The 23,021-nt window shown below is 35.4% G+C and overlaps 1 protein-coding gene across 4 annotated transcripts in view; it reads right to left on the reverse strand.

Moving 5' to 3' along the window:
- The window catches only part of LOC116581395 (ATP-binding cassette sub-family A member 3-like), a 150,842-nt gene that overhangs the window by 80,614 nt on the left and 47,207 nt on the right, over positions 1-23,021 (reverse strand). For 3 of the 4 annotated variants that reach the window (XM_032328564.1, XM_032328561.1, XM_032328562.1), the window contains 5 exons: positions 15,861-15,977; positions 15,398-15,515; positions 10,869-11,042; positions 3,737-3,918; positions 1,310-1,447 (listed from right to left, as the gene is read on the reverse strand). In XM_032328564.1, the coding sequence (XP_032184455.1) occupies positions 1,310-1,447; positions 3,737-3,918; positions 10,869-11,042; positions 15,398-15,515; positions 15,861-15,977 (729 nt within the window). The remainder of the gene's footprint in view (positions 1-1,309; positions 1,448-3,736; positions 3,919-10,868; positions 11,043-15,397; positions 15,516-15,860; positions 15,978-23,021) is intronic. The other variant, XM_032328563.1, reaches the window with a different exon arrangement.

Here is a 23,021-nt window from a genome sequence, read left to right on the forward strand (position 1 = left end):
TCCTTGTCAATTTGGATGACTTTCATTTCTTTTTGTTGTCTATTGCTGAGGCTAGGACTTCCTGTACCATGTTAAACAACAGTGGTGAGAGTGGACATCCCTGTCATGTTCCTGACCTTAGAGGGAAAGCTCTCAGTTTTTCTCCATTGAGGATGATATTCACTGTGGGGTTTTCATATATGGCTTTTATGGTATTGAGGTATGTACCATCTATCCCTACACTGCAGAAAGTTTTTATCAAGAAAGGATGCTGTATTTTGTCAAATGCTTTTTCTGCATCTATTGATAGGACCATATGGTTCTTACCCTTTCTTTTATTAATGTGGTGTATCATATTGATTGATCTGTGGATGTTTAATCAGGCTTGCAGCCCAGGAATAAATCCCCCTTTATCATGGTGAATAATCCTTTAAATGTTGCCCACTGGATCCTATTAGCTAGTACCTTGTTGAGAAATTTTGCACCCAGAATATTGGTCTGTAATTCTACTTTTTGGTAGGGTCTATGTCCAGTTTTGGGATCAAGGTAATTCTGGTCAAAGTGTTTGGAAATATTCCTTCCATTTCTATTTTTTTGAAACAGCTTAAGAAGAACATGTATTAATTCTTTAAATGTTTTGTAGAATTTCACAGGGAGGCTATCTGGCCCTGGACTTTTGTTTGGAGATTTTTGATTATTGATTCCATTTCTTTGTTGGTTATGGGTCTGTTCAGGTTGTCTATTTCCTCCTGTTCAGTCTGGTAGTTTATATGTTTCTAGGAATGCCTCCATTTCTTCCAGATTCCTCCATTTCATTTTTCGCAAGTAATTGCTCATATAACAAAAAGCTGTACTAAGAGCAACGTTTATAGCAACAAAGGCCTACATAGGGGCACTTAATTGATCCAAATAAACTAATATATCCAGGAACATCTCCTCACCAAAAATTTGGACAAAAGAGAATTCAGCCAAATAGTCTAATGCATAATTGGTAGAACAAGTAAAACCATAACTGTAAACATAAATTAATATTTACACATCAAATCATCATGGTCCCAGCTAGACATTAGCTCTTATAGTGGGAATACTGTAAAAGACACCATTATCATAATACAAAGCTGTATTCCATTCTGAAGAAATGAGAAATACATGGATTTTTACTTTACTTGCACATCTTTCATTTTCATTTTCTCAAACAATTAATGTGCTGAATACAACTTTTATTAACATCTTATGGTGGGGGGGTAGGACCATGGCCAGTGAAAACATTTACTATACACCATCAACTAACTTTCTGTGCATTGGGGAAAAGAGACTTAGAAAACAGTACCTTGTATAGATGTTGGATCCTAATACCAGCCACCAAATCAACAGGCTCTTCTTCAAAATAATCACTTTTAATTGTGTCAATAATTCGCTTATCTTCTTTATACTTAACGCTTAAAGCTTTGCCAAACCAGTAGGACTTCTAAGAAAAGACCAAAACCATAGTCATCAGGATGTCAGTGAAATGATGTCAATGAAAAATGAAACGCTCTTAACACTTTGGCTCATTTCACTTTGGTTTCAAGATGGGTTGAAACACATACATTGAAACAAAATTGAAAGCAAACTACCTAGAATGTGAACTTCTACACAGTAAGCACAAAACCTGTTATTTAAAAGCTCACTGTCCAAGAAGAAAAACAAAATAAAATCTACTTAAAAATGGTTTGGCAAAAAGCATTCTATCACTCTAAGTTGAGTGTCTTTATTTGGACATGCAGTATACAGATAGATACCTGGAGATTCCTTAAACATTTTCATGAGTCTGTGAGTTCAAAATTCTTTTTCATAAAAATACTTCTAAAAATACATTATTCATCTTTCTATTGCATTGATATCTTCATTGGTGGTATAAAAGAAATGTTGCATAAAATGCCTGGTGCTTTAATGCGAATCAAATTAGTAGCATAAAAGTGTACTAAGCAATCACCATCCTCTTCACCACTAGACACAGTAATAAATCAATTTATTTCACTTAATTGTGTCTTTTATGAAAAAGTAAAAATTAGTTATTAAGTTTCATTCCTTGAATATGATACTTTAAATATTCTGTGTGATGAAGTGGGAAATATGAATAAAGCATTTCTATAGCAAATGAAAATATAATGGAAGCTCTAAGAAAAATTACTTGTGTCATTTGAGTTATGAACTAGCCACTTTTTTCATGGAAACCACTTTTTTCTGAAAGAATGACAGATACAAAAATTATGGTTCTTTAGATTTGGATATCTAGCAGACATTTTCTTGAAAATTAATGAAGACCCTAAAAAGGAAGGAAGCCATTGAAGGTGCTGAAAGGATTTAAGTTCGCTGGTTAGCTTTCTATAAAAGACCAACTGTAAAGGCCCTTGTTAGCAATCCTGTCGGGACCTCTCTCACTCTTAAGAGCTTTTACTGTATCTTCACTTAATAAACTTCTATCACTTTACCCATGAAAAAAAAGAAAATTAATGGAGAAATCTTATTACTTAAAAGAAAGGAACTGACAATACTTGCTGCTAATGATGTAACTGGAACTTTCAAGTGAAAACTAGAATTTTGAAAAACTGATACCTACTCTTGCGTGACAAATTTATAATTCTTGAAAACTATCATAACATCATGTTGATATTAATAGATGATGCTTTGATAATGTATGATGAAATGTGTCATCACTTGGAAGGTTTGTATTGATGAACCAATATTTTTCAAATAACCAAAATATGATGTTATAAATTTATGCATGGTTAAAGATCTATCAGATCACAAGATACACCAATGAATATTATTATAAAACAGAATAAGAAATGCTTGTTAATGTGTTTTCAGATTCCAAACTTCAACTACCTGGTAGAAAATTATCATTAGTCTTGACACAGCAAATACCCAAATTTGTTTAAAAGTCTACTGATATACTCCTCATCTTTCAACTATGTATCTGCGTGAGGCTTTATTTTCTCCATATATTTTAAGCAAAAAAACAATGTAAAAAATTAAAAGCAGAAATACGCTCTCCAATGAGAATCTAGTTATTTTATTAAGTAAATATAAAAAATATTTGAAAAAAATTATAAAACAGGACACTCTTCAAATATTTTTAAATTTTGAAAAAAAGCTATTTATCCCCAAAATCCTGACCTCAACATGCAATGCATTTATTAGTAATATATTTAAATAAGTTGACAAATATTTTTTAAATTTCTAAATATGGTTAATATTGATAGATAAAACCCATATTAATCACAGCTCTTTGGGGTGCTCAATAATTTTTAGGAGTATAAAGGATTTCTGAGACTAAGAGTTTGGGAACCACTCACTTTGAATCACAGAACAATAAAGAAGTAGACTGCAAATAGACTAAGATAGAGATGCTTCTCACTTTGCTGTGGCTTTGATTCTAAGTAATTTGGGCTAATAGTAGAAAAAAAAGCAGGTGCTGATAAACCAGATATGAGACACAATTCATTTCGTCCTCACTAGGATCTAAGGGCACCACCACACATTCACTCAGACAGGTGATTTTTTTTTTTCCTGTAGAAAGCTATTTGATTCTATTGTACATGTCACAAAGTTGACTTGTAATGGTTTTACTTCAGAAAGAATAAAAACTGTATTAGTATCATAAGACTGGAGAACCACAGAGAGGGTGTTTAAGGTAACAACGTTCACTGTTTAACAAACTAAATACATAAGAACTGGGGTTTCTCTCAATGATAGAATCATTAGAACTTACCTGCACAAAGAAATACCAAGGCTTGGGAACACCATACCTCCCTGGAAAGACAGCATCCATATACCAGGCCATAAGGCCAAACAAGGCAGCATCAAATAAAAGCATTCCCATAATATGGACAAAACGAAGATCATCATCTGGGCTCACGGGTGACTGGATGTTATCCCACTGGACACCATATTCTGAAACACAATAGTAGACAGTTACCTGAGGTGCCCAACTGTGACTAGAACAAACTTATCCAGCTACTTCATCATTAAACAATAAGAAAGTATTGGTATTCTCTGAAGACAGGTACTGTCTGTTTGCTATTCACTGATACTTTGAAATTCAGGCTGTCCAAGACAATAATAAAGTAAGTAATGAAACAATTTGCCTCCTTCTACAGCCAAACTCAACTAAAAGTTAGTAGTGACTGAAACAAAAATAGTCACAAAAAGTCCATAAGGTAAGCTTTAAAGCCATAACAGACCTACTGGTTGTGATGGCGGCCCTATTACTCCATTCTCTTTCATGTGAATCTCCACCGAAATAACCAGCAAGATATATACATTTGGAAATAACATTCATAAATACAAAAACAAGGTTTGGCTTCTAGTTTCAAGTCTGGCCTGTAAGGAATGCAGGAACCACCGCTCCATTCTAACAAGAAGTAAAAAGGTGAACTGAAATTTTTCTTAGATCTATTAGAGACATGAGGTCACAAGGCAAACCACTGCCCCCACAACTGGAGAGACAGACAGGCAGGCACAGAGAATTTAATGAAACAAACTTCGAGCAAAAACCTCCAAGGGAATGAGAACTGGGGTAGGAAAACCTAAACTATAACTGATGAATTGCCAAACCCAGGGTAAACAAGCCTGAGGATTAAATATTCCAGGGGATCAAGTCATTGAGGCTTTTGCAAGTTTTACCTTTGGGAGCCCTGCCAATTCCTTACAGTGAATATCAGAGAAAAATCCCCTCATACTCCTAGCAGGGAGAGGGAAAGAGCTATTTGGAAATGTTCTTGTGCACTTCATTCCTAATCAGGCCTTTCTTCATAAGAAACTATCTTACCAGAGCCTAACTCACCTAGGGGAAGGTAAATACCTAACTCTAGTTCCCTCGAGCCATCCTGCCCCATCTAAGCAGGGCAAAAAACTGAGAAGCACTAATGGAGTTCATAGTCCAAGGGTACAAACTTACCAAGTGATTGAAGCCAAGTCATAGAGCTACACATCCTACCTCTACATCGCTAAAGGCCTATTTACTGTGTGTTCCTTTTACCCAGTACTCCATAGCCACCTTTTTTTTTTTAAACTGCTTATAAGGGATTCACTTTATTTTCATTATTTTTTTATGTTAAGATTTGATTTGATTTATTTAATTTGAGAGAGACAGAACGAAAGTGGGAAGGGGAGAGGGAGGGAAAGAATCCCAAGCAGACTCCCTGCTAAGCACAGAGCCTGACGGGGGTCTCAGTCTCAGGATCCTAAGATCATGACCTGAGCTGCAATCAAGAGTCAGACACTTAACTGACTGAGTACCCAGGTGCCCCCCTCTTGTCCATCTTACAACAAAAAATTATCAGGCATACTGAAGGTCAAAGAACACAGTTTGAAGAGAGTGAACAAGCATCTGAATTAGACTTTGATATAACAAAGATGTTAGGATCATCAGACCAGGAATTTTTAAAAACTGTGATTAACATGGTAAGTGCTTTTATTTGATAGGGAGAGATACAGTGAGAGAGGGAATACAAGCAGGGGGAGTGGGAGAGGGAGAAGCAGGCGTCCTGTCAAGCAGAGAGCCCAATGTGGGGCTCCATCCTAGGACTCTGAGATCATGACCTGAGCTGAAGGCAGAGCTTAACGAATGAGCCACCCAGGCACCCCATGGTAAGTGCTTTAATGGAAGAAATATACAACATGCAAGATCAGATGGATAATGTGTGCAGAGAGATGGAAATTCTAAGAAAGAATAAAAAAGAAATGCCAGAGTCCTTGGTGTAAAAGCTACAGGAGGGGATGGGGCAGCGACAATGATGGACAGAAAGGTAAGAGAGAGAAGTAAAAAAAAAAGCCACATCTAACTGCAGGCTATGGAGTAACGGGGGGAAGTTCCAGTCACAGTGCTGAGAAGTGACCAGCTGAATGAGAAGCCGCAGACCTCCAAGTCTGGGTGTGGGGTCAGATGGCAGAGAAAGAATTATCCGTACTCATTTAACTTGGATCAAGTACACCCAAATTAAAGAAACTTCCATTTCTTGCTCCACAAACCTGTAAGTGGCAGCAGCTTTAAATGAAGGCGAAGGCAGAGAACCAGAGGACATGCTTCCTGAAACTGGAAAATATTGGAGGGGATACACCAACATCAATATATTGGACCTAACCCCTTCAAGAGAGGAAAGGAGGGTTTCCTGATAACCAACTATGGAACTGAAATATAAAAAATCTCTTCTTGGAAAGGTCCATGACCAAGACAATTAAAATCAGGGTGTGAGGTGGGTACAAAGTGAAAAAGGATCAGTTTCCTGTGTCTAAGACTATCTTTGGAGCTGCTTTTCTTTGTAAAGGTTAAGTGCTACACAAATACATGGATTTGAGTACATGGAATTTGAATACACAGATACATGGATTTCAGGGATAATGTATGTTGTACATAAGGATCTCAAGACATTTGCTAATTTTGTAGTTTCCCATGATTCATATACAAAGATTACATATAATGAAAAAATCAGAAATGGTACCTTTTAAGAAGCGCTTTTTTTGTTAGGCACAACTATTAGCACACTGACTGGAAAGCAAAAAGTTGCTATTTAAACTGCAAGTAGGTGCACCTGGGTAGCTCAGTTGCTAAGCATCGGCCTTTGGCTCAGGTCATAATCCCAGGGTCCTGGGATTGAGCCCTAGACACAGGCTCCCTGCTCAGCGGGGGGCCTGCTTCTCCCTCTGCTTGCAGCTCTCCCAGCCTGTGCTCTCTCTCTCTTGCTGACAAATAAATAAAATCTTGAAAAAAAAAAAAACCTGCAAGCAATTACTCCCTAACTTAACTCCTTCATTATCTAAACTGTCTGGCTTCCAGGAACTGCCTTATACAGAAAGAGAATTGCACTGAAAGGAAAATGTTACTGGGCTATTAACTAAATGTGTATTTAGATAATATTAAAACACAGCTTTTTTCCCATGAGCATTTGTTTTGCTTCAAGTTATTATAAACATGGCATCGCTTTGTTAGTAGCTACAGATGCTTCTTTAGAAATATATTTTTTTAATTTTATGTAGACTACTGAGTATTTGAAAGGGCCCACTTCATCTTGATGGGTCATGTCTACCTTCATTAGTCTCCAAAGAATAACCATTTGCTGCCAAATTAAATCAGTATTTTCAATGGGCTTTTCTCAATTTTTATTATTAATGCTACTTACTTGAGGCAAATCATAAGGAAATTGCTTCTTTTAAAATACAAACTACCACCTAAACTTTTAGGGTACGTATTGCTTAATATTTGGTTGACTTTAACTTTTAAAAGGTATAAACACCAAAAAATTATATACTGTATGAAAATAGAAAATAAGAAAATGTACTTTCTATAACTTTGTCAAAGCACTTAAGTTACTAACTTGCAAAACCCAATTTGAATTGAACTTAATACAGGATTTGTTACTACTATACTCCATGACGGGGGGGTGGGAGGTTGGGGTACCGGGTGGTGGGTATTATAGAGGGCACGGATTGCATGGAGCACGGGGTGTGGTGCAAAAATAATGAATACTGTTATGCTGGAAATAAAAAAAAAAATTTAAAAAAAAATACATATACTAAAAAATGGACACTCAAAACACTTTAGGTACTAAAAATAGAATATAAGTAAATGCATCTTTAAATACTTTATGGAATCTCTGACCATGTATACTTTGTTATATCTGTGTATTGTAGGGTAGTCTGAGTTTTTCTGTTTTTTTTTTTAATTTTTATATTGTATATGAACTCCTATTGAATGTGATAGTTAAACACATAGTCAAAGACAAAACAAACATACTACATAATGACTTCCCTGAGAACCCCTTTAATGTTAATTTTGGAGGCAGCTTTTAGACTATTTTGTTGGTGGTGTCTATTACTTTTTTACTAGGCAATGACACCAGAGAAGCAGGCTCTATACGTTCTTACACTATGTACACTTGCATTTAGAATGAGCCCTCAGGGAAATGGAAATGTATATAGAACTATTCGTTCCTACTTATGTGATTTAATTATATCAGGATATATGAACTGAACTCTAATGTAGACAAACTTTCCATTTTATTCCCTTTTACCGTTTGTGTTAAAATAACATCCCTCTCCTACATATTCTTTTCTTGACCCAGATGCACCGTTAATGGGACTGTAAACTGATACAGCCACTACAGAAAGCAGGAGAAGTTCCTAAAAAATTTAGAACATATGATTCAGCAACCCCTCTCCTAGGTATATATCCAAAAGAAATGAAAACAGATAAAAAAAAGAAATGAAATGAAAACAGGATCTTGAAGATAGCTGTACCCCCAAATTCACTTCACCATTATTCTGGCAGCCGAGGTATGGAAACAACCTAAGTATCCATCAACAGATGAATGGAAAAAGAAAATACCCATTCCATTAACCAAGAAAATATGTGATATATACACATTTGACCCATGAACGACATGGGTTTGAACTGTGGGTCTACTTATACATTTTTTTTCCAATAAATACATGTACAGGGGTGCCTGGGTGGCTCAGTCAGTTGAGTGTCTGACTCTTGGTTTAGGCTGAAGTCATGATCTCAAGACTGTGAGATAGAGCCCCATGTTAGGCTCCACACTCAGTGCACAGTCTGCTTGAGAGATTCTCTCTCCCCGCTCTGCCCCTTCTCATGTCTGTGCTCTCAGATAAATAAAAATCTTAAAAAATATATATGTACAATACTGTAAATGCATTTTGTCTTCCTCATGATCTTCTTAATAAAATTTTCTTTTTTAGCTTACTTTATTAAAAGAATATAGTATATAATACATATAACATACAAAATATGAATTAAGCAAATGCTTATGCTATTGGTAAGACTTCCAGCCAATACTAGACTATTAGTAACATTTTTAGGGAGTCAGAAGTTATATACAGATTTTCAACTGTATGGGCAGTCAGTGCCCTAACCCCCATATTGTTCAAGGGTCAACTATGTGTATATATACATACATGTACACACACACACACACACACACACAGGAATATTATTTGACCATAAAAAGGAAGGAAATCCTGCCATTTGCAACAACATGAATGAATTTGGAATACATTATACTAAGTGAAACTGGCCAGACACAGAAATACAAATAATGTATGATCTCATTTATGTATTTTATCTAAAAAGCTCATGGAACCAGAGAGCAAAAGAATGATTTCCTGGGACTGTGGGTTGGGTATAATTGTGAGATGTTGGTCAAAGGGTATAAGTTTTCAGTTTAAGATGAATAAATTCTGTGAATCTGATGTACAATATGGTAATTATAGTTAATAATAATTTTTGTATACTTGAAATTTGCTAAGAAATTGATCTTAAAAGTTATTACCACACACGCACACACAGACACATATAGTATCTAAAGTAATAGATGTGTTAACTTTATTCTGATCGTCATGTCACAGTCTATATGTTATATATTAAATCATCATGTATGACTGTACACCTTTAAAGAATCGCACTGAAAACCTAAATATATACATTTTTTATGAGTTATACCTCAATAAAGCTGGAAAAAAGGAGGGAAAAAAGTTACATGCTCATTCCTATTGATGCAGAAAGAATATCTGACAATACCAATACTCTTTCATAATAACAACAATAATAAAACATTTAAAAATGGAAAGAGAAAGCATTTTCTTAATTGGATAAAGGTCACCTATGAAAAACCCACAACTAAATAATAAAAAAAAAAGTAAAAGACACGGCGCCTTGGTGGCTCAGTGCATTAAGCCTCTGCCTTCGGCTCAGGTCATGATCTCAAGGTCCTGGGATCCAGCCCCGCATCGCATCTGGCTCTCTGCTCAGCAGGGAACCTGCTTCCACATCTCTCTCTCTGCCTGCCTCTATGACTACTTGTGAGCTCCGTCTGTCAAGTAAATAAATAAAAATCTTAAAAAAAAAACCCGTAAAAGACAGAAAGCTTTCTTCCAAAGATCAGGAACAAGATAAACATGTTCACTCTCCCACTTCTATTCAACACTGTACACACGTGAAGTTACAGCCATAGAAGTTAAGCCAAATAAAAAGATAAGGCAAATTACGTAGGAGGAACTAAAACTACTCTTACTCACAGATGACTTAAGCTTATATATGGAAAATCCTAAAGATTCTGGAGAGAATCTGAAGATTCTGAAGGAGAAATGTAGAATTACAAACAATTACCATACTTAATATGTTTGTTGTTTACAGTGGTATGGATGAGTGGTTCCCTATTTCCAGAGTAAGGCAAAACTGAACAAATGTGTAATTATACTGATAATGGTAGCAAGCAACATTTCTCATGGTTGGACAGGGAAGTATATATATGGGATAGGGAAAAACTAGGAAGAACTCTTGATACTAGATAGGAATTGGATCCAACAGTGTGAACTCACAGATGTTAAAATATGGATATTAGCTGGATGTCTCATCCTTGGCACTACTGACATTTGAGCCTGTATACTTCTGTTTCAGGGAATGTCCTGTACTTTGTAGGATATTTAGTGGCATCTCTGGCTTCTACACACTAGATATCAGTAGCAATCCTTCACTAGACATGATCATCAAACACCAAATATATCTCCAGAATTCTCAATATCCCCTAGGTGGCAAAACTGCCCACCAAGATGAGCATACTGATATAAAGACATGTAAATACATACGTAAATACATATTTGCATATACATGTTCATGTACACAGGTATACATATATATGGTGCATGCATACATATAATACAGAGATATCATTTTTATGATAAAAAAATTACAATCCAGAAAAAATATTTAGGAAACATTACAATCATCTCTCACCCACTGCCCCACCCACTCCACTGGCAACCCCAGACAACATGCCTTTTCTTCCTGGGATCATCATCAAAGTTAATTTTATAAAGGAAAGACTCACGCTTCATTTCCATCTGGCTTATAATATTAGCCCCCAAAGCTACTGCAACATTTGAAAGGAGACAGAAAACCAGCTTCTCGGTGAGGGCCATTTGTGTATATATGGTTTGCACGAATATATATGGAAAGAAGGTGAGAAAATAGAGGAAACCTCCAACAGAAACAGCCAAAGTAGCTGAAAAGAAAGAAGGAAAATATAGAATCAGTTCAAGTAAACTACAAAAGCTTAATGTAGAAATCTCATCTTATTATAAAAGAGCTCTAAAATGTAGATCCTACAAAAGAAGGGAAACAGTCTTGGTCACCACTCTCTCATGAGCATCTAGAACAGTGTTGAACATAGACAGGTGCTCAGTAAATATATTTGCTCAAATGAATGAATGAATGAATGATACAAGGAATAAACTTTTCTGGAATTTATCCTCCTTCTAAGGCTATAATTGTGGATATTTACTAATCTAAAAAAGGATTTATCCTTATGTTTATAGAAACATTCTTTTTCATTTTTATTCATGACTACTCAGTCTAACAATCTCAAGATGTACACTACCACTAATTACATCGTATGAATACACCTACACATTTCCATTTATTTTGGAATTTTGGAAGATGAAAACTGAAAAAGTTGACAGTGGTTTTAGATATATTTCCAGTCTTATTTATGTTACTTTGAATATTTATTTATAATACTTTATAAAACAGTACATTAAGAAGACAGGGAAAAAGTGTAACAGAAGCATCTGGATTAGCTCTGTATTATGGGGACTGCATTATTTCAGACCAACTCTTGCAATGACAACAGAAAAATCTAGAAAAATTATTTTTTGTTTGTTGATTGATTGATTGATTTGTTAAAGTATTACTTTTTAAGTATGTTGAGTGACAGAAAGCTACCAAGCAAGGACAATTTATACGGCCAAAATCAAGGTAAAAGACAAGAACTCAAGAGCAATCAGTCTAAAATTTGGTGCTAATTTCCACCTCGAAGCATTTGTAAAATCCAAACTATGGCTTAGAGTCTGAGGGACTTTGGAGAAGTGTCTGCTCATGTCTTCTGCCCATTTTTTTTACTAGATTATTTAGTTTTTGGGTGTTGAGTTTGATGTTTTTTACAGATCTTGGATATCAGCCCTTTGTCTATAGTGTCATTTACAAATATCTTCTCCCATCCTGTGGGTTGCCTCTTGTCTTGATGATTTCCTTTGCTGTGCACAGGAGAGTCCCAAAATGAAGTCCCAAAAGCTCATTTTTGCTTTTGTTTCCCTTGCCTTTGGAGGTGTGTCTTGAAAGAAGTTGCTGTGGCTGATGTCAAAGAGGTTACTGCCTATTTGAACCAGGTGATGTGTATTAAGGAAGCCCTGGACTGCATGGAGCACTGGGTGTTATACGCAAACAATGAATCATGGAACACTACATCAAAAACTCATAATGTACAGTATGGTGACTGACATAAAATAATTTTTTAAAAAGAGTCTGAGGGACTGAGCAGAGTTTCTGACAGTGTCAAAGGCATACAGAAATTAAGACATACTAAAGAAAAGAAGCCATAATTAATACCTCAAACTTTTACTGCGTGCCCTGAAGGGCTACATCTAAAGTATGGATGTAACAGAAACAGATCCTTTTCAATCACCTTAAGTCCTTATTGGATTATTATCAAACCCCTAACCTAGGGGTCCTAGAGCCCCACACCTAAATGACTGATAGGGATACATATAAAATTATACAGCCACACTGGAAAAATTTGAGGATGTTCTCTAAAAGTTAAATATAAATTTATCTCACAATCCAACAATTCCATTTCGTGGAGAAGTGAAAACATATGTCCACACAAAGACTTGCATGTAAATAGCCATAGCAGTGTTATTAATGGCCAAAAATACTATGAACAATTTAAATGTCCTTTAACCCTGGGATGTATAAACAAAATGTTGTATATCCATATAATTAAAATATTATTCAACAATTAACAGAAAGGAAATACTGATACATGCTAAAACATGAATGGATTTCAAAATCATTATAAGTAAAAGAAACTAAATGTTTTAGAAGACTCCACATTTTATCTATATATACCAAATGGCAAGATAACCCAGATTTATGTAGAGAGAAAGCAGTTGACTTGTTGCCTTGTACCAGAGAGATAAAAATGAGGACTGACCAAAAATTAGCTCAAAGGAAATTTCAGGAGTGATGGAAAATTTCTAAAATGAGATTTGGTGATGGTTGCATAACTTGAAAAATTTACTAGTGGGTGAATTTTATAGCATGTATATTATACATTTATAAAGCTATAAAAATATGTGGTCAAAAGATATAAACAGGCATTTTATAGAGAAAAACACACAGGGTTCTTATTAACCTAAAAACATGATTGGCATCAATGAGATGCCTTTCACACCTCAAAATATGATACAAATTTTAAAAGCTAGTAACAATAGAGATTCTTACCTACTTCTAGGAGGAATTTGAAATTGTACAACCTCTTTGGAAACAGTTTTTCTATAATCCAGTAAGGTAACATGCTCACATATCCTACCTGAGTAAGAAATTTCACTCCTAATTATGTGCCCCAGAAAAAATCTTGTACAGCTCTACCAGCTGACATATACAAGAATGTTCACATCAATATTATTCATAACAATAACTAACTAGAAATAATATAAATACCTATGAAGTATAAAACTGATGATTGTACAAGAGAACACTATACCGCGGTAAAAATTAAATCACAACTATGTAGATAACACTTAAATCATAACACCATGTTGTATCCAAATCATACGGTATAATTTCACTATAACACTAGCAATACATTAGCTAGTGATAGACATATAAGCAGAAAAGCTGTAAAGAAAAGTCAGTCAGAATAGTGGTTATTATTAGAAAGGAACACCTAAAGTGTTCCTTAGGTACTAGCAATTTTTCAATATGGTATGTTCGGTACTTGGGTGAGCACCTCGGTGTTCATTTTATTATTAGGTACACTGTATATACACTCTTGCATTTGTTATCCATTTCATGCCATGAAAAAACTTAAAGGACTTATAATAAAAAAGCAGATATGGAAAAGCATCAGTAGAAAAATAACAGAATGATACCACTTCATATATAGATCATTCCCTACATAATACATGCAGTTTCATTTAGTCAAAAAGCCAACTAAAACTGGAATCACAAAAAACAACCAAAAAACTTCAGAATATAAGGAGACTGCAAGAGGGATAAAGAGGCACTTCTGTAACTTCCAAAATATAAAACTTTATATAACTCACTAATCTTCTGCTATTAAAACTTGGAATTTTTATCTGCTGACTGCATTCACTGATGTCCTTCTCACATAAACCACAATCTTAAGACCTTGGTGAATTTAAGGAAGGCAAGAATTTGCAGTCTGTGCGGCACCTCTGTTTCTCATTCACCTGCACAGGAAGAGCGGCTCTTTGAGGTTTTACCTTTATTTGAGGAGTCTTCTTACATAGTCCACTTTTGGCAGGTTCTCTGGACTTAAATTAGCTCCTGAATTGCTGGCAGAAGAAAACACCAAAATCTCTGGTGCTCAACAGAAAATCCCAACACAAAAGCTATCTTTGGTTTTCAATCACCTTCTAGGTCACCTAATTTTTGGATTTTATAAACAGAAGGGATTTTTAAAAATATTTAATCAGTATCATAGTTGTTTTGGCCAATGATTTGTTCCTTGGCATTAGTCCACTTTAACCTGCTCTTCAGCAAGTCACCTTCAGCCTAACTTTGACATAATGATTCTCTGCACTCGAAGTTTTACTATACATCATGATAGGTGGTAGGTATGACTCTCTATTTTGTAAGAATGCACCAACTGGTAGCAGTGTTATTGCTGAAAACAATAAAAATACCTATGAAATGTAAATTTTACCATAAAGCAATTTGTTTTATAGTACTTATACCTTAAATGACTGAAAGTAATACTCTAATTATTCAGCATATCTAAGTTATAAAAATGAAAATGGTGAATATTTGTTGTCTGAAAAAGAAGACATTTTTTTTTTAGTAAGTGATAACAGAAAATGACCACTGGAGAAGTAATTGTACAAATTTCCTAACTTAGCCCAGTCTGAATTTATCCAGTTACACATCCCTCTCATACGTGAGAACATGAAGGGCAGGAAGTCGATTCTCAGGAGCATTTTGCATACTCGACATGGTTCCTGGCATGTGAAGAGTGATCCAAAGACTTAAAAGAGCAGGTGAGTGAATGAATATTTCCACATCACCCTATTTTAGTCAATACCCTACTGTCACATGTAATCTTATGTTGGTTTTTATCCTCTTCTTATGGGCATCCTCTGCTGTATTGATTTTCCTGATCTTTGTCCTTCCTCTCAAATCATTTTACATGCATATGATATCTGTCTTTTTTGTTAAAGTGTAATAAGCAGACGCTGGATATGAGTTGGCAGCTGAGGTCTGGAAGGAGCTCCCAAACGAAATCCTCTTTTGTCAACCGAAATGCTGAGAATCTGTCAAGTGGGGGAGTCTTAGACTCACCTGTATCAAAAAGTGTGGAAATCAGAAAGCCGAAGGATATAGAGGTGATGACAAAGCACAGGAAAAAGACGAAGACAAGAGACGGGTCACTGTACTGGATGACTACTTCAGGTGCAATCTAACAAAACAACCGGGATGCCAGTTTAGTCCTACTGTAAGAGGTGTCATAGATAAACAAGGGAGGCCAAAGAAAATACCCTTACCACTTCAATAACCCTAGTGAAAGAGTCACTGCTCAGAGAGATGCAAAGTTAACTAAGTAACTCTTTTCTTGGGGAAGGGTTGCCCATCTAGGTCTATGGTTTTGTGTGCTGATAAAACTGAGCAGCTTCTGAATTCCCAAGGGGACTCAAAGAAAAATGCATATATTCTTTTGTAACCTAAAACTCACTCAGCCCATCCCCAGTTATTTTATCCCTCTCGAGCTTTAGATGCAGCCTACTGCATTCAAATACATACTTGCCTTGACAAATAAAATCACGCACAGTAAACAGATGATAATTAAAAACATCAGAAAGAATGAGACAAAATAGGAAGCCCAGAGCATAGCATTACTGAGTCCTATCATGAGCTGGTACTCCTGTAGGAGAGTAAACACAAATCAAATGTCATGAAAAACAATTCATAGTTTTCAAAATGCATTCATAAATATTAACTGACTTATTTCCCACAAAAACCTACATAAGCTAAGTATTATCACCCTCATTTTACAGAGAAATCAAGTCTCAGAATAGTTAAGTGATCCGACCAAAATCATCCGTCTAATGAGCAGCAGGGCTACAATTCCAACTCAGAATTCTGAGTCCAGATCTTCTCCCTGATAACTTACCAACTGTGGTTCTAACACAAGAAATACTTAATTAAAAATTTAAACACAAAAAATAAGACCACCTTTCTTTTTATTATGTTCTACCTCCAGAAATATTAAAGGAAGGTATATAAGCTTTAATTCAATTACAGATTAAAGCAGGGACAGGCAAAACCACAGCCTATGGCCTAAATCCAGGCTGCCTCATACTTTTATAACTAAAGCTTTATTGGCATAGAACCCTGCTCCCTCATTTCTGTACTGTGGCTGCATTCATCCTACAATAGAGCTGATAGCTGTAGTAAGGGCTGCACGGCCTGAAATATGTGTTATCTGGTTTTGTTTACAGGTAAAGTTTGCCATTCCCTAATTTATATACACCCTCCTAATTTTACAGATCATAAAAGCCAGACTCAAAGAGGGTGAGTTGCTCCCTGTTCTGTGTGAGAGCTCCGTGTTCTGTGCTCCTCCCCTTCCATCATGCTGTCTCTGTACATTTCTGAGGCTAAGTTTCCCTGGTAATAAACCTGAGACTGATACCCCCAGTTTGAATCCTCATTCTTCCGGCCACTTACCAGCAATATAACCTTGAGCAAACTCCTTTACCTCTCTGTGCCTCAATGTCCTCATCTATGAACACTAAAATCCAAATAACATAATGGGCAAGATTGTTTTAGAAGTGGAGTTTTAAAAGTGAGCTTCATGAACCATAAGTCAGCATAGTATGCAAAAATATATAAAGAACCTACAAAATTCAACACCCAAAAGCCAAAAAATCCAATTAAAAATGGGTAGAAGGCAGGAACAGAAATTTCTCCAAAGAAGACATACAAACAATATAAACAACCACGACACACGAAAAGATGCTCATCATCACTTATCATCAGGGAAATGCAAATCAAATGAGGTATCACCTCACACTTATCAGAATGGCTAAAATCAAAAACATAATAAACAATAGGTGTTGGTAAGGATGTGGAGAAAAAAACAAACCCTAGTAATAAACTTAACTGAAGAACTGACAGACCCATACTCTGAAACTATAAAATATCAATGAAAGAAACTAAAGATGACACAAATGGAAAGAAATTCCATGCTTACAGATTAGAAGAACATAGATTGTTAAAATGTCTACACTCCCAGAGCAATCTACAAATTTAATGAAATCCCCATCAAAATACCACCAGCATTTTTCACAGAACTAGAACAAACAATCCTAGAATTTATATGAAACCACAAAAGACCCTGAATAACCAAAGTAGTCTTGAAAAGAAAAAACTAGAGGTATTACAATTCCAGATTTCAAGTTATACTACAAAACTGTAGTGATCAAAACAGTATGGTACTGGCACAAAAACAGACACAGTGACCAACAGAATAGAAGAGAAAATTGAGAAATCAACCACAACTACGTGGTCAATTAATCTTCTACAAAAAAGGAAAGATCATACAATGGAAATAGTCTCTGCAGCAAATGGTGTTGGGGAAACCGGACAGCAACATGCAAAAGAATGAAACTGGACCATCTTTTATACCACAGACAAAGATTCAAAATGGATTAAAGACCTCACATGAGACAGGAAACCATTAAAATCCCAGAGGAGAAGACAGTCAGTAACTTCTTTGACATCAGTCATAGTGACATTCTTCTAGATATATCTAGAAACAAAAGCAAAAATAAACTATTGGGACTACATCAGAATAAAAAGCTTCTGCACATTAAAGGAAACAAGCAACAAAAATAAGACAAGCCACTGAATGGGAGAAGGTCTTTCTAAATGATATATCCAGTAAGGGGTTATCATCCCAAAATATATTAAGAACTTACACAACTCAATCCCCAAAAAAACAAATGATCCACTTAACATATAGAGAGGCCCTGAATAGACATTTTTCCAAAGAAGACATACAGATAATCAACAGACATGAAAAGATGTTCAAGATTACTAATCCTCAGGAAATGCAAATCAAAATATAAGATATAACACTTCATATCTGCCAGAATGGCTAGAATCAGAAAGACAAGAAATAAGTATTGGTGAGGATAATAAGAAAAAGGAACCCTCTCATACTGTTGGTGGGAATGCAAATGGGTGTAGCTACTGTGGAAAACAGTGTAGAGGTTCCTCAGAAAATTAAAAATAGAATTACCATATGATCTACTAATTCCACTATTGGGTATTTACCCAAAGAAAATGAAACCACTAATTCCAAAAGATATATGTTTCCCTATGTCTACCGCAGCATTATTTATAGTAGCCAAGATACGCAAGCAACCCAAGGGCCTATCAACAGATGGATCAGGAAGATGTAGCATATATATAATGAAATATTAATCAGCCAAAAACAAGAATGGGATTTTGCCATTTGCAAAGATGTGTATTCTAAGCACGAAGAGATAGCTAGAAACTGAAATGGAAAATTTTCAAAATGGTCAAGGGATTTATAACACAATATTCAAAATATTCAAGATACAACCCCAAATTATTCAACAAACCAAGATAAGGAAAATCTAAGCTCTAAAAACAAAAAGAAAATCCTCAAATGCCAAATCAAGATGACATAGATATTAGAATTATCTAATAATGACTTTAAAGCAGCTATCATAAAAAAGTGCTCTAATAACAATCAATCATGAACACCAACAACTCAATAATCAATAATAATAGAGGGAGATCTTCAACATACTTCTCCCCATAACTGATATATTAACATAAAAGTCCATGTTAAAGATCTAAACAGGGACACCTGGGTGGATCAGTTAAGCGTCTGCATTCAGTTTAGGTAATGATCTCGGTGGGCTAGGATCAAGCCCTGCATCGGGCTCCCTGCACAGCAGCGAATCTACTTGTCCCTCTCCCTGACACATGTGCATGCTCTCTCTCTCTCAGATAAATAAATAAAATCTTTTAAAAATATGAACAACAGGGAAGCCTGTCTGACTCAAGTCAGTAGAGCATGATGTGACTCTTGACCTAAGGGTTGTGAGTTCAACCCCCACTGGGGGTTTAAGTAATCTCTACACCCAGTGTAGAGATCTCTACACTCTACACTGGGTGTATAGATCACTTAAAAAAAAAAGATAATAAAAATTTTTAAAAAGTAATGAACAATACAGGGGTGCTTGGGTGGTTCAGTTGGAGAAGTGCCTAGCTCTTGATTTTGTTTCAAGTCATGATCTCAGGGTTGTGAGATCCAGCCTCCACAATCAGGCTCCACAATGGGCATAGGGCCTGCTTAACATTCTCACTCACCTTCTTCCTCTGTCCCTCCCAACCTCCTCTCTCTCTCTAAAAAAAAAATATGAACAACATGACTAACTTATTATAACATGCAGAGAAAACTGCACCCATTGAACACACAGTACACATTGGCTTTAGTGCACACATGCATGTGGAATATTTGCTAAAATTGGCTACAGTCTAGCCCACAAAGCTAATGCCATCAAAATTTCAAAAATTTTAACTCAAATACTGGCTCCTAATATATTTGAAAAATTTTAAATGCTTTTCTAATTATCTTATGGGTCAAAGAAAAAATGAAAATGAAAATTAGAAACTCTTTGAACTATATGATAAAGAAAATACTATACTTCAATTTGTAGGATGCAACTAAAATTAGGACTAGAGGGAAATTTAGAAGCTTAAATACAATGGGGAGTTAGAGAGGAGAAGGGAGTTGGGGGAAATTAGAAGGGTAGGTGAATCATGAGAGACTATGGACTCTGAAAAACAATCTGAAGGGTTTGAAGTGGCAGAGAGGTAGGAGGTTGGGGTACAAGGTGGTGGGTATTAGAGAGGACACAGATTGCATGGAGCACTGGGTGTGGTGAAAAAATAATGAATACTGTTATGCTGAAAACAAATAAATTTAATTTAAAAAAAAAAGAAGCTTAAATACAAAGTTTAGAAAAGAAGAGTATCTAAAGACCTGGGGAGAACTCAGCCAGCATAGGCTGGACACAGAAAGCACTAATCATAAGGTTAAAGACTTACATTAAAATTAGTAACTTTTATAAATCCAAAGACACCATTAAGACAAGCTAGAGACTGGGAGTTAATACTTGCAATATAAACATCATACTAAAAACTAGTATTCAAAAATATAAAGAATGCTTATAAATAGATGAATGACACACAACCCCACAGAAAAATGGGGAAAAGACTTCTGAACTGATACTTCACAAAAGAGGATATCCATGTGGCCAATAAGTATATGAAAAGATGTTCAACAACATCAGTTAATGAGGTGAATCAAATTAAAACAACAATGATTATACTGTACCTTGGCTAACTGAACTTAAATTTAATAAATAAATGTATAAATACATAAATATTAAAATAAAATAAAACCACAATGAGGCATCAATATATGCCTTCCAGAATGGTTAATATTTAAAAAGACTAACACCACCAAGTGTCGGCATACATACAGACCAAGAGTTAACTCCCATACATTACTGATTAAGAGAACAAACTGACACAAACATTTTGGCAAAACATTTGGCCTCATTTAACAGGGTTGAAAACATGTATACTGTATACTCCATCAACCTCAATCCTAGGTATAAGCCCAACAAAAAAATGTGCACATGTGCATATTCACAGTAGCTTACTGTAATAGCCCAATACTGGAACAATCATGCATCCATCCACAGAAGAGTGATAAACTGTGATATATTCATTAAATGTAATAGTACACAGCAAAGAAAATGGCAGAGTTATAACTATACAGGCCACAAAAGGATAGCTATTGTATAATCCTATTCAAATAAAGTTTAAAACCAGGTAATGCCGACATAGGGTTTTAGAAGTTAGTGGTTATCTTTGTGGAAGAGGGAAGGTGCAGTGATTTGGAAGGAATGTGAGGAATTCTGGATTGCAGGCATTATATTTCTTGACTGGAATAGTAGTTATATGGGTGTGTTCATGTTGGATAACTCAGTGATCCACACATAGGTATGTATATTTTATATGTATGTATTTTATAGTTCAATTATAAACTTTAAAATGAAAAACTAATTAGAAATCTAAACTACCTGATGGAAGTTTGTATAACATGACCTGGAGACACAAAGAGAAAACTAGTAAATTGTAGTCGAAAATAGATTTCAAAGAGATTACTCACTACTTAGAAAAGAGAGAAAAAGACATGCTGGTCAGAGAAACAAAAATAAGAATGGTACAAAATTAACCACTTGGGGTGGAAAGAAAAGGGCTTAATGTAAAATAAGACTAAGGAAAAACAGTGGTTAGGGAAACCAATGAGAGAATTTCTGAAATTGCTGGATGGTAAAAAATCAGTAAGAGTTTACACTAGAAAATGACATTTCTACACATAGAGAGAAAGAAGCAGAATTTAGAAAACAGATAACTATTGTGGACATCTACATCACATTTTCTATATACTATAGCCAGTATCTCTTGAATTATTGCCATAACCCTATGTGATAGGAATACTTTTACCTCCATTTTACTGTCAAGGCACAGAGAAGTTAAGAAACGTACCTAGAAGTTATAGAGGCAAAGAATGGCAGCATTCTAAATACTGTATATACCATACTACACAACACTGTACTATACTATACTATACTATACTGATAAGACTGAGGTTTCAAGCCTTAGTGATTTGGAGGATGGTAAGTTTCATTAGCATATCCAGGCAATCTGGAAAGAGGGAAAATACCCTGCCTCAGAAAAGAATGATTTATCTTTCTGTATTTTTCTGTCTTCATTAAACCCAACCATCACCATCCCTTAAGGAAACATAGCATATATCCTCACCCCAATACAGTAAGATCAAACTACCTTAAGAACAACATGATTTGTGGAAAAGAAAGCTACTGAAAAAAGTATGTGCAAAATTTCAGAATATGAAGTTAACTATGTACATATCCATTTCCACTGGTTTCTACCACCCAAATACTTCCTAAACTCTTCCCTCCTTTATACTAAATCACCCTGCCATAGGCACTCCCTGCTTTTCTCCTGATCTAGTTGCTTCACAATTGGTTCCACATCTTCAGTCTTGATATCATAGTTAAACTTTATGTGAGCCAACTACGTCTATGGACCAAATGGGAGGGGGAGGAGTAAAGGAAAAGGATATGTGACAGAGATGCATGTGGCCCACAAGCCTAAAAAATTTACTATTCTGTGCTTTCCACACAAAGCTTGCCAACCCTTAATCTAAACCATGCTACCCCCACATTCCTTTCCAGAGTCATTCTTCTGCCAGCAGCACTGATAGGACACCAGTTGTCTTAAAGTCCATCCTCTGGTGCCGTCCCCCATTGCACAGATCAAGCAGTACAACCTCAATACTTTAAGAATAGCTTTTCCACACCTGTAGGTACTTAATATTATAAAAGTAACTCAGTTTATTACTATCTCCTCAACTAAACCTTTACTAGTAGGTAGAAATTGTGTCCTCTCTTTTTAACTGCCATTTGTTGAGTTCTTACTATAGGTGAGAGACTGACCTAGGTAGTTTTTAAAACAAAACATCACTTAATCCCCCTGATAACCCTAGAAATTTGGTATTATCTTCAATTTACATCTTAAGAAGCAGGCTATTATCACAGAGTTAATTATTGGTGGAGCCAATATTTAAAATTAAGCTCTATCAAAGTCCCTGATAAGAAGTTGGTAATTAATAAATAAATGAACAGATTAATGGACAGATGGATGAATCAATGGTTTTCCCTTTTTTTAAAATTTTTTATAAACATATAATGTATTTTAGCCCCACATATAAAATTTATACATTTAATATATGTATAAAAATACATATAATGTATTCTTAGCTACTTTAGAG

The sequence above is a fragment of the Mustela erminea genome, chromosome 20 (assembly GCF_009829155.1).
Source record: "Mustela erminea isolate mMusErm1 chromosome 20, mMusErm1.Pri, whole genome shotgun sequence".
Taxonomy (NCBI): domain Eukaryota; kingdom Metazoa; phylum Chordata; class Mammalia; order Carnivora; family Mustelidae; genus Mustela; species Mustela erminea.